General features: G+C 42.1%; 1 protein-coding gene across 3 annotated transcripts; it reads right to left on the bottom strand.

Annotated features, from left to right (window-relative positions):
* Positions 1–1,999: 1,999 nt before the first annotated feature.
* On the bottom strand, positions 2,000–9,558 carry BTF3 (basic transcription factor 3). Of its 3 annotated transcripts, none has more exons than XM_032676566.1 (6): positions 9,456–9,558; positions 9,050–9,118; positions 5,751–5,864; positions 5,352–5,553; positions 2,901–2,957; positions 2,000–2,358 (listed from the first exon to the last, which is right to left on the bottom strand). In XM_032676566.1, the coding sequence occupies exons 2-6, from the start codon at positions 9,116–9,118 to the stop codon at positions 2,312–2,314; spliced, it is 489 nt and encodes a 162-aa protein (XP_032532457.1). In that variant the 5' UTR covers positions 9,456–9,558; the 3' UTR covers positions 2,000–2,311. The 3 variants fall into 3 exon arrangements, with proteins under 3 accessions (XP_032532457.1, XP_032532458.1, XP_032532456.1); XM_032676567.1 differs by lacking the exon at positions 9,456–9,558 and adding an exon at positions 9,224–9,348; XM_032676565.1 differs by lacking the exon at positions 9,456–9,558 and having other exon boundaries at positions 9,050–9,202.
* Between the last annotated feature and the right edge of the window lie 1,301 nt (positions 9,559–10,859).

Below are 10,859 nucleotides of genomic sequence, written 5' to 3' on the forward strand. Positions count from 1 at the left end.
TCTCCATAGTCCAAAATATTTGGAATGGAAATACAAAGCCATTTTCCTTGAGTAAAACTACAGATGTGAATCCATAATGACATAATTACATTATGGTTACATAGAAGTTCAACCTGATGAGAAACATCATGACAACTATTCTCAATTTCTAGCAGTTAATGACAGACTAGGAAGACCATAACCAAATTCTCCTTAGCAAGAGGAAATCACCACAGCATTGAGGCCAGGACTGAGCATTTAAGTTAGTCATTATACACTTCCAGTTAGAATCTGCAATAATCAAGAACACATTTTGCTTGCATCTTCGTCCTCAGTCAAGAGTCTGGGGATGCAGATAGGCCAGTATTTCCGGACTGGGAGTGTGCTGGGAGCATACCTTGCACACAGACTTCCAGACATGTCACATGGCTGTTTATCACTAGATTAGCCTTACTTTGCATTTCAAAGACACTGCTTTAGTAACAATCTTATTTTTTAAGCATCAAGTATGTCTGTTAGTGGGGAAAAAGCTAACACTGTCTGGAACACCTAAGCAAGACACTTAAGTCACTTCATAGGAATCCAGTATGAGGTATTTCATTAACAGCAGCTACAGGGGCTTAAAGTACTTATGAGGACTTACCTATCTGAATCACGAAACAGGTAACACATTTATTGACTTCTAAGAAAAACCCAGCATGTCATTTATTGATTCGACAGGTCACAGGAAGTCTGGTAAACTACTCTGTAGAATTTGGTTACCTTTTACAGGGCAATTACATTCACCATCCTCATTTCAAAACGCAGATTCACAAAGTCTAGTTTTTCTACCATACTTCCACAATTCAAATTGAATTTTAACTAATTCAATGCTAGAAGTATAATTCACTGATTGCACTTTGCAAACTGAGACAAGCGCACTCATATTGTTACTCTTAAGTTCTCGTACTTGACTTCAGCCATGTCATGCTCACATCAGACTGTGTCTGACCTCAAACCACAAGAGTTTTATGGCTTGAATAAGTTCCTCCAGTTTCCCAGCAGTAATGACTTACACCATGATAAACGTGCTTGGCAAGTTAGACACAGACCCACCTTTTCCCAGGCACAAGTAGACTTCTGTTATGGCTATAGCAAAGTCCTACCTGGATTTTATCCTGGACAAGTCAGGGTGAATTTCCACTTCCAAAAGTACTTGCTCTTGAAATAAGCTCAGAAGGCCAGTAGCTGAGTGCTCTTCTATCCTAGCTTACCTTCTGTTATGCAAGTGATCTGATCTATCATTAACATCAATGACTCACAAACATGAAGTTTAGCTCTCATCCCTGGAAGCTCCAGCTATACGAAGGTCAGAATGGAATTTGAAAAGTCTTTCCTGTGCCCTAAAACCAAGTTATTTTTTTCTCTGTAACACACAAGAGCAATAACATATTACTGAAACATTCAAAGAGAATTATTAGTTAATAGATCTGGAGTTGATAAATACAGACTTAATTAAGACCCATTATTAATTTTATTAAGGCTTTTCCCCCTTCCTATACTTCATTCCCCCACAAAACTGATATTTTCAGATAAGTAAAATTAAAATAATAGGAAAGTATTGTTTAACACATTTAACAGTTATGCCCTGCAAATATCTATTAAACACTCACTGAAGATAAAAATTTAACACTCAAAGTTCGCCAAGATGCCAATTGCTTGCTGCTGTTCTTCATGGCCAAAATTTCTTTCTCAACTTGCATGTTCTATATTAAGCCACCAGTAATTGTGGCTAGAATACAAATTTATTTCTCAAATTCGGTAGGTTACAAAGCGACTTACAACATATGTAGCTCTGATCTGCACACACTGGGAATTCATTGATTAAATACAAAGTGCTTCAGAATGCTTTTTTTTTTTCAGAGGCCAGCTTTTTAACACAGCAAAAGGAAGGTGCCCTGCAGAAAAGCAAAAGCTTTTAAGATTAATACTTAGGGCCATTTCTCTTTCTGCTTTTCTGAAAAAAAGCCACACCAGAAACTTTTTTTAATGTTTTTATTGTATGCCAAAGTTCATTAAAGATAGGGTTTTGCTTGTATACAAGTTACTCAAAAAATGTGTCTAGGCAGAAATTTGTTAGCAATCTGACTTATTTGAAAGCATATGTCTGTTCGGGCCACAAAAATAATATTGTGTACAAGCATTAACTAAGGAGCTGCAGATTCAAGGAGTTTCCAAACATGACAGATCTTGAGATCTCATCAGGAAATAAAATCAAAGCAGTCACAATATAAAACAGCAGCTCCATGTAGCTTTTTCAAGTTTCAGTTTTATTCAGAAAGTGACACTTAGTTCAGTTTGCCTCATTCTTCGAAGCTTCATCGAAGTTTTCAACAAGATCTAGAAAAAGAAGATTCTTGGAATTAAAATTTGACCCACTTTCCCTTTTCCAAACATTTCGGGTTTGGATTTTTTTCCGAAGTTCCACTTCATATCAAGTTTTTACAACATAAAAACTTTCAGCTTATAAAATACAGACCAAATAACCTCTAAGAGCTTCATGATTCATTCTCTTTGCTTAACCAAGGAAGTTTTTGATGACTCATTATAAAGCACAATTTTAAAAGCATTTAACTTCACTATACCCACAACTGGGCAAAATCATACTGAGAAGGTATTTTCTTCACACCCTTCTTATGGAATATTAAATAATTGTCTTAGCCATAGCTATTAGTTCTACACAAGACCAGAATACTAGCTCACACTACTAAGTCTCTCATGGTATCTGAAATCAAGGAAATAATCTGCCTGCAGAAATTCTGTGGCAGCAAGTGACTAGTCAATACTTTTACCATCCCCAGCCTGATCTTATATGCTCTGCTTATGCTGAGATCTCTAAGCAAAATTCACTTCCTTTTCCTCCATTGTATGGTTGTTCTTACCTGGAACTTCATCATCATCATCTTCACCAGTAGCAAGAGGTGCTTTTCCATCCACAGCTGCAAGAGCAAGAAGTTCAAAAATGTCATTCAAACTCACCATAAACATCTTCATTAGCTGTTTTGCTTTGTGTTTTTTGAAAGCATTATGTAAGACCCTGAGATAAGATAGAATTCTTTATCCAGTTCCCCTGCTGAACAAAAATCTTCAACTAACCTAGGAAGTTCACACTCCCTTTGTTACTGATAATGCTCAAACAGTCCAGCAGGGAAATCAGAAGATGTGTGCTAAACCAGCTTACTAGTCACCATCTGGTATCTAACTATACTAAGTGCCCCGCATGGTAGTAATTTTCAAGTACAATGCACAGACTGATTTTACCAATTTCTCTTAAAAGTAGGTTGGTTTATTGATTACTGCATGTTTCTCAAGATTTATGTATTTTACATGATCCATTTTAAAGGAAAAGAAAGGATCTTATGATCCTAGACATTCAAAGAAAACTGAGGTGCAATTGGGAAGTTGCATGACTTAGAGGTATTTAAAAGACACTAATGTTCCCTGGCAAAGTCAGAGAATTAGGGAACTGGATGCACAGTTTTACACTTCTTAGGTGGTTGAGGTGACCAAGTCTTCTGGTCCCCAAGTTTGCTGACTCAGTAATTTCTTTAACCATTCCCACTGTATTTGACAAGAGGTAAGAGTTGACCATATCCACAGTAGCAGACCAGCAAGCATCTGCTGAACTGCAGCAGTATAACGTTAAGAACAGATATCTCAGGTGCCACTACTTTTACTGCTACTCTTAGCTCTACTACCAAGGGTAAGCTGTCTCATATTCTCTATCACCGCAGTTTTGTTCTGATTCATCCTTCCTAGATTTCAAAAAAAGCAAGAGGCACAAGACGGGTTCATACTAGACCTGTACAATAATTTCTAGACAACCAGAACCAATCAGTGTATAAACTTTGGTTTGAAAGGGCTCGGGATAAGGACACCACTAACCTTCATTTGCTTTTTTAACAGCAGAAAGCTCTTAAATCTCAAGTGCATCTTAGTGTCAAATAGGACATTTTAAAAGCAAACCATGTTATTTCCTCCTAAGTTGCCTGCATTGTCTCTCATCTCCACGTTTACTTTAGCACCTGCAATCATCACAGATGTTTCACTCACTGATGTTAGGCTTCCAAATCTAGCTGACAAGACTGAATGGCAAGTTTTGTGCATATTCTGCCATCCACCCTAACTGGAAAAGAACTAGGTCATACAAAGCAATCACTTCAAACAAACCTCCCTCTTATTATAACTACACAATTTATCTTAGAATATAACCACCTTGTTATGAGAAGACAGAACTTCAGGGAAGTTCTTTCAAGTCTACTACTATCACAAGGAAGCCACACACAGATGATATTAGGAAGAAGGGACCCAAGGACCATGGGGAAAGAAGCACTTTACCCTACATCCTGAAGACTACTTCTAGCACGATTTTTTCAGCGGGAAGTTGACAGGAGGGAACGATCATCAACTTTAGGAATGGAAATAGAGGCAGTTTCATTGGCAAGAGGAAGAAAAAAATTAACAATCTAGTTAGAATTACCAGAAACTGGACACAATTATATTCCTCAATTTTTTTTGTATTTAGGATGTTTCATACCTTAAAAGGAACAGGCTTAAGGTACTTCAGAAAGTAGGAAGACTGTACATGAAGGACATAAGGAATGTTCCCAGTGTCAACAAGCCTGTCTTTCACTCCTAATTCTCATCCTTAGTGGCAGCACCTTTTCCAAACACCACATACTCAAGTCCCTCCTCTACTATTGCCCACACAGTTTTAGAAAGAACAAACGTTCAAGTTGTTTTACTAATTTAAGGATGGAACAGGAAATTGGTGTATCTGCTTGATGCTCATGCCAGTCCTGTTCTCTGCACTATTCTATGCATACTGAAATGACAATGTACTTCCTTACAAATACAGTGTAATTCCCTCCTACTTATTAAAAAGCTCATGCAAGAAATACCTTCACCACACCTGTGAGGCAGAAAAGCAATTGCAAGATGGTTTTAAGTCCCTTTCCCCACTACTTATATTTCCATTCAAAGTGTCAAAAGAGACATACTGAAAGCTTATCTTTCTTTAAAACCTAACTCTTCAAAAGTAATTCATCCACCTAGCTTTAATGAACAAGGTACATCAAAATATGGTAGCTACATCAAGAAGTAAACTACTACAAAATCAAGTCTGGCTACAGCTTTCCAGTGCTAGACTAACTGCAAGACATGCCAACAGGTGACTCTACTTTACGGAGTTATACTTGTTATTGGATTTGAGCTATAAATAAGATCTAAGGAGCTCCATTTTTTATAAGCATTTTACAGTATGCTTGCAAACAGCAAGAGTGCACTGCCTCACGTCAGCTGCCAGCATGAAATGCATTCAAGTTTCAACTTACATTGCTTGGGTAGGGCTTCTGCCAATCTCCTCAGGCTGGTCAAACTGTCAGCTCCAAGCTGGTTTAGGATGCTAGGAAGCATTTCTGTCAGCTGCTTTGTCTCAGCATGGCCAGTGATAGTGAAAGTGTTAGCAGCCAGAGATGCTTGAACTTTTGGGTTATTGAAGTGAATGACTGTTCCTTGATTGGTAAACATGTTTACCTGCAAGAAAAAAAATCCAGTACTTGATGCAGTTTAGCAAGATCTTTCAATTCAACATGAAATTGAAGTTCTTAAAGCCCTATGAAGACCTATCGATATTTTACAGATAAGTTTAGGAGCTATGTTACTTACCAGAAAATCGATTTTAACACATTTTCTATTTATATATAGAATGTTTTTTCCTTTAAAGCAATTACCTCTTCGATTCCAGAAATATTGTTGACTCCTAGTTTCTTCAATGAAAACTGAAGTTTCTTGTCATCTGCTGTAGCTGTTCTGTGAACAACCTTCTTCTTTCTGCGGGCAGTACCCTTTGCAAAAAAACCAAAAACTTAAGTAGTTCTTCATAAACTCTAATCCTCAGGGCTGTATAACTACTTTACAACATCGACAAATCAACTCAACATATAAAATTCTACTACTGTGTTTCTGTGTTACAGTGCATGCAACCCCGCCCTCCAGCTGCACTGCAGCAGTGTTTCCCTTGCTACAAGGCAATATTTGCAGAGTCTGTGAGAAGCATGAGATTTTAGGAAGCAATGTACCAGAAAAGATTTATTCCACAAATCTTATAGTATTCTGCAACATCTTAGAAAAGAGAAATTGCAAGTTTATCATTGTTAACGCAAGCTATCACAGACATAAAACTTTAGGCAATTTCTGAAGCTTACTACTTTTTCCTTAGATCATCTTTCTTAAATTAGTCAAATTTTGGTAATAGTCAGAAGCCATAAAGTTATAAACACATGATTAATAAATGAATATAAGAAAACTCAAAATACTCCATTTTTATTCCAGATAGCCATGTCCCATCTGATGGACTTACATATTTGAAGAACACCTATTTTTCTAAAATATTTTATAAATTAATTTGTAAAAAATGTTCCAGACCAACCCGATTTATAAACCAAACAAGAAAAGGTTAAGTTCCCTACAGACCCAGAGCTCTAGATTTCTCCAGGGAAATTACTGTCCCACATTAGAAGATTAACTATACCCATGAAAAAGCACAAAATGTCATTCTATACTCCCTCGCACAATCATAAGGGTTCAGTAAAATATGACATAAAATGTCTAGGAATAAGTGAAACTAAGCTCCTCTTTTATGTCCTGTAACTATGAATCTAAGTTCTCCTACTCGAGTTGCCCATCTGCCACATGATAGCACTAAAAGAATGTGTTGCTGCCCAGTCGTACAAATACCTGGAATATCTTTTCAGTTTACTGTCAGAAGTTAGAAAACTGGGTGGACACTAAAAACTCTAACATAACTCAGTTACCAGTAACAAGGAGTGTTAATCACAAATTCATATGAAACTAACATTTGGAAGACCACATCTCAGAAGTTTAGGGTTTTGTCTAGAAAGTTTGATATTCATTCCCTGCTACTGTCAGGTTAGCACATACAGTGGTTTGGAAATGATTAAAAATAACAGAAATGGCTTCATTTTAGTGCCTTGTCTACCCAGATAAGGTATTTGCTAAGTCTCTCTGGACCAAAGACCTCAGTAAATTTCAAAACATTCAAGGACTATGTAGAAACATGTATCTCCTCCACACCCATCTCAATTTACATGGCAACAATGCCATAAAGAATCCCAGGTATAATCTGGAACTACAAAAAAAAAATTAAAAACTCTAGTTCAGGCTTTCCAAATATTTCACGGGCCAATTTTAAAACTAAACTACAGCACCACCATTCAAAGCTTTGCTTAATGTCTCTAAAAGACTTTTTTGATATTGACCAGAGAGCTGTGAGAGCTGTAATCTGAACACATGCTCTTATGTGACAAACATTAAAAGCCTCTACAGTCAACATACACTGGTTAACATGCACAAAATCAGCAACGTAATACAGGAGTACTTTAATTAACCAGTAACTCATACAAAGAATATGCAAAAATCATCAAGGCAACTAATAAGTACACTAATCTTGATTTAAGACTGCCTAAATCTCCAGCAATCAGCCGAAAAAGAAGAAAAAAAGAAAAACAAACCCCACAGGAATGAAAGCTCCTGAAAACTCCTCAGCAAGAGTTCTGTTGAATAATTTGTATTCTAGAATATTGTGTATGCTCCCACAGGTATAAAAACATTACTGACAAATTCCTGAATTAAGACTCACACTGTAATTAAAATATATACTGCCATATGACTATACTAAACATCCCTTTTTTCTTTTCAGATTATAAGTAAGCACATAGGTACATATATTCAGATGTCTTAACAAAATGAAAATGTCTTCTGAGCGTGGTAGTCTAAAATTACAGGCATGTGACAAGTACAGAATTTCCAACTTGTGCTGAAAGACAAAAAACCAGCTTTGAGCAACCTTAATATTTCTGACAAGAATCTGTAACAAATCCTTCTACAATTTGTTATGAAAACTATACCCAAGCTCACTTGCTCTAAGGTCTACTCACTAAAAATCTTTCATGTCTTCTAAAATAGCCCATACAATAATCATAAAATCATAGAATGGTTTGGATTGGACCATAAAGATCATCTTGTTCCAACTCCCTGCTGTGGGCAGGGACACCTTCAACTAGACCAGGCTGTTCAGAGCCCCATCCAACCTGGCCTTGAGCACCTCCAGGGATGGGGTATCCACTACTTCCCAGGGCAAACCTGTTCCAGTGTCTCACCACCCCCACAGTACTTTTTTCTAATATCTAATTTAAACTTACCCTCTTTCAATTTAAACCCACTCCCCCTTGTCCTGTCACTACACGCTCTCATAAATAGTCCTGCCCCATCTTTATCGTAGGCTCCCGTCAGGTACTGGAAGGCTGCAACTAGGTCACCCTGAACCCTTCTCTTCTCTAGGCTGAACAATTTCAGTTCTCTCAGCCTTTTCCCACAGGAGAGGTGCTCCATCCCTCAGATCAACTCAGTGTCCCTCTGGATTCGCTCCAACAGGGAGCTTTTCTGGGGACCCCAGAGATGGATGCTGCGCTCCAGGTGGGGTCTCACCAAAGCAGAGGGGCAGAATCCCATCCCTTGACCTGCTGCCCAAACTGCTTGTGATGCAGCCCAGGATACAATGGGCTTTCTGGGCTGTGAGTGCACATTGCTGGGTCATGTCCGATCTCTCATCCACCAACACCTCCAAGTACTTCTCAGCAGGGCTGCCCTCGATCTTTTTCCCCCAGCCTGTATCAATAGAGGGGCTTGCCCCGACCCAGGTACAGCACCGTGCACTTGGTCTTATTAAACCGCATGAGATTCCCGTGCGCCTTAATATCGGGTGTTAAGTCTGCTTTAACATAAGAAAAACAAAGCGAAATAGCTGGAGATTCAGCTACTGCATACTGTCCCTAGGCATGTGACTCCAGAGTGCCCTGCAGCAGTGCCGCTATCCCTAAGGACAGTCCAGCCGAGCTGGGAACGCTCAGGTCTGCTCCCACTCCATTTCCACGACCCCTCGTGCCAGGCCCAGTGTGGGTGCAGGACACGCAGTCCCGAGAGCAGGGCGGGACGAGGTGGCCGCTCCTACCTTGCCACCGATGCGCACTTGGGCCTGCAGCTTGGCCAGCTTCTCCTGGTTCATGATGGTCTCCTTCATCTGCGGAAGCAATAAGAGCGCCGGCACAGGCGGGTGTGGCACGCAGGTGGGGCAAGTGGGCATAGAGGGCCCCGCAGCCGCCCCTGCCCGCACACCCACACGCACCCTCAGGGGCCGGGCACCCCCGCCCCGTCACAGGGCCGGGAGCGGGCTCAGATCGCGGGCAGCGCCGCCGAGCCAGGCCCAGTCCAGGCCAGCCCAGCTGAGCCTCCCTTCAGGCCCAGCCCGTAACCGCCTTTCCTTCCTCTAACCACCACGACCGCCGCCGCTGTACCACTGCCCACCGACCCGCAGTCCCGGCCGCGCCACACGCCCCACCGGGCCGCCCCCGCCGTACCTCGGCGGGCGGAGGCGGCGCCGGAGCGAGGCAGGAGCGGCGGGCAGGGCGAGGGGCCGGGATTCGCACGCGGGCGCAGCGAGATGGCGGCCGGAAGGAAGGAGCGGCGCACCGGGACGCGCGTGCGCCGCCGCCGGGGCCGAGAGGGGGCGTCCTCCGCCCGGCGGGGCGGGGCCGCCGGACCACGGGATCAGGGAGGCGGTTGGAGTGGGAAAGGCAGTCGGGGTCACAGAGTCCAGCCTGTGACCAAACAGCACCGTGTCAACTAAACCACGGTACTTCAGTGCCACGTCCAGTCTTTTTCTTAAACATTTCCACGGATATGGCTCCACCGCCTTCCTGGGCAACCCATTCGAACGTCTAATCACCCTTTCTGTGAAGACGTTCCTCCTAATGTCCATCTCCTCCGGTGCGGCTTAAGACTATGTCCTCTCCTCCTGTCGGCTACTTACCGACCCCCACCTTGCTTCAGCCTCCTTTCAGGTAGCTGCAGAGAGCAATAAGGTGTCCCCTGAGCCGCCTCTTTTCCAGGATGAGTTCCCCCAGCTCCCCCAGCTGCCCCTGAGTGGCTCCAGACCTTTCACCAGCTTTGCTGCACTTCTCTGAATGTCCTGCAGCACCACAATATCTTTTCTGTAACGAGGGGCCCAGAACTGGACTGAGTACTCAAGGTGCAGCCTGTCCAGTGCTGAGTATAAGGGAAAACAATCACTTCCCTGGTCCTGCTGGCCACACTATTTCTGATACAGACCAGGATGCCACTGACCTTCTTGGCCACCTGGGCACACTGCTGGCTCTTGTTCAGTCAAATGTCAACCATCATTCCCGAGTCCTTTTCCACTGAGCTGCTTTCCAGCCACTCTGCCCCAGCCTGCATGGGATTATTGTGACCAAAGGCAGGATCCAGCACTCACCACACCTTGCCGTGCCATGCCTGACGCACTTTGCTGCTCTCTTACCTGCTCTGCCACCTGCAGCCTTACCAGAGAAGTTCCTTGCTACAGGTGTGACCAACCCCAGTTTGACATCACAAAATCATTAGGGTTGGAAGGGACCTCTGAAGATCATCTAGTCCAACCCCCCTGTCAAGGCAGGGTCATCTAGAGCAGGTTACACAAGAACATGCCCGGGTGGATTTTGAATGTCTTCAGAGAGAAAGGCTCCATGACCTCCCCAGGCACCCTGTTCCAGTGCTCTGCCACCTGCCATGTAAAGAAGTTCTTCCTCATGTTGAGGTGAAGCTTCTTGTGTTTTAGTTTATGGCCATTGCTCCGTATCCTGTTGCTGGGCACCACTGAAAAGAGTCTGGAATTGTCCTTTTTGCACCTGCCTTTGAGATATTTATATGCATTAATGAGGTTCTGTCCCAGTCTTCTCTTCTCTAGATAAACAGGTCCAACTCCC

Source organism: Chiroxiphia lanceolata, chromosome Z, assembly GCF_009829145.1.
Source record: "Chiroxiphia lanceolata isolate bChiLan1 chromosome Z, bChiLan1.pri, whole genome shotgun sequence".
Taxonomy (NCBI): domain Eukaryota; kingdom Metazoa; phylum Chordata; class Aves; order Passeriformes; family Pipridae; genus Chiroxiphia; species Chiroxiphia lanceolata.

Excerpts from the sequence above, each read along its gene's own strand:
- BTF3 (XM_032676565.1), bottom strand. The coding sequence starts at position 9,181 with ATGCCCACTTGCCCCACCTGCGTGCCACACCCGCCTGTGCCGGCGCTC. Across the intron at positions 5,865-9,049 it reads AAGTGCGCATCGGTGGCAAG|GGTACTGCCCGCAGAAAGAA; the intron begins GTAGGAGCGGCC and ends TTTTTTGCAAAG. Across the intron at positions 2,359-2,900 it reads TGATGATGATGAAGTTCCAG|ATCTTGTTGAAAACTTCGAT; the intron begins GTAAGAACAACC and ends TTCTTTTTCTAG.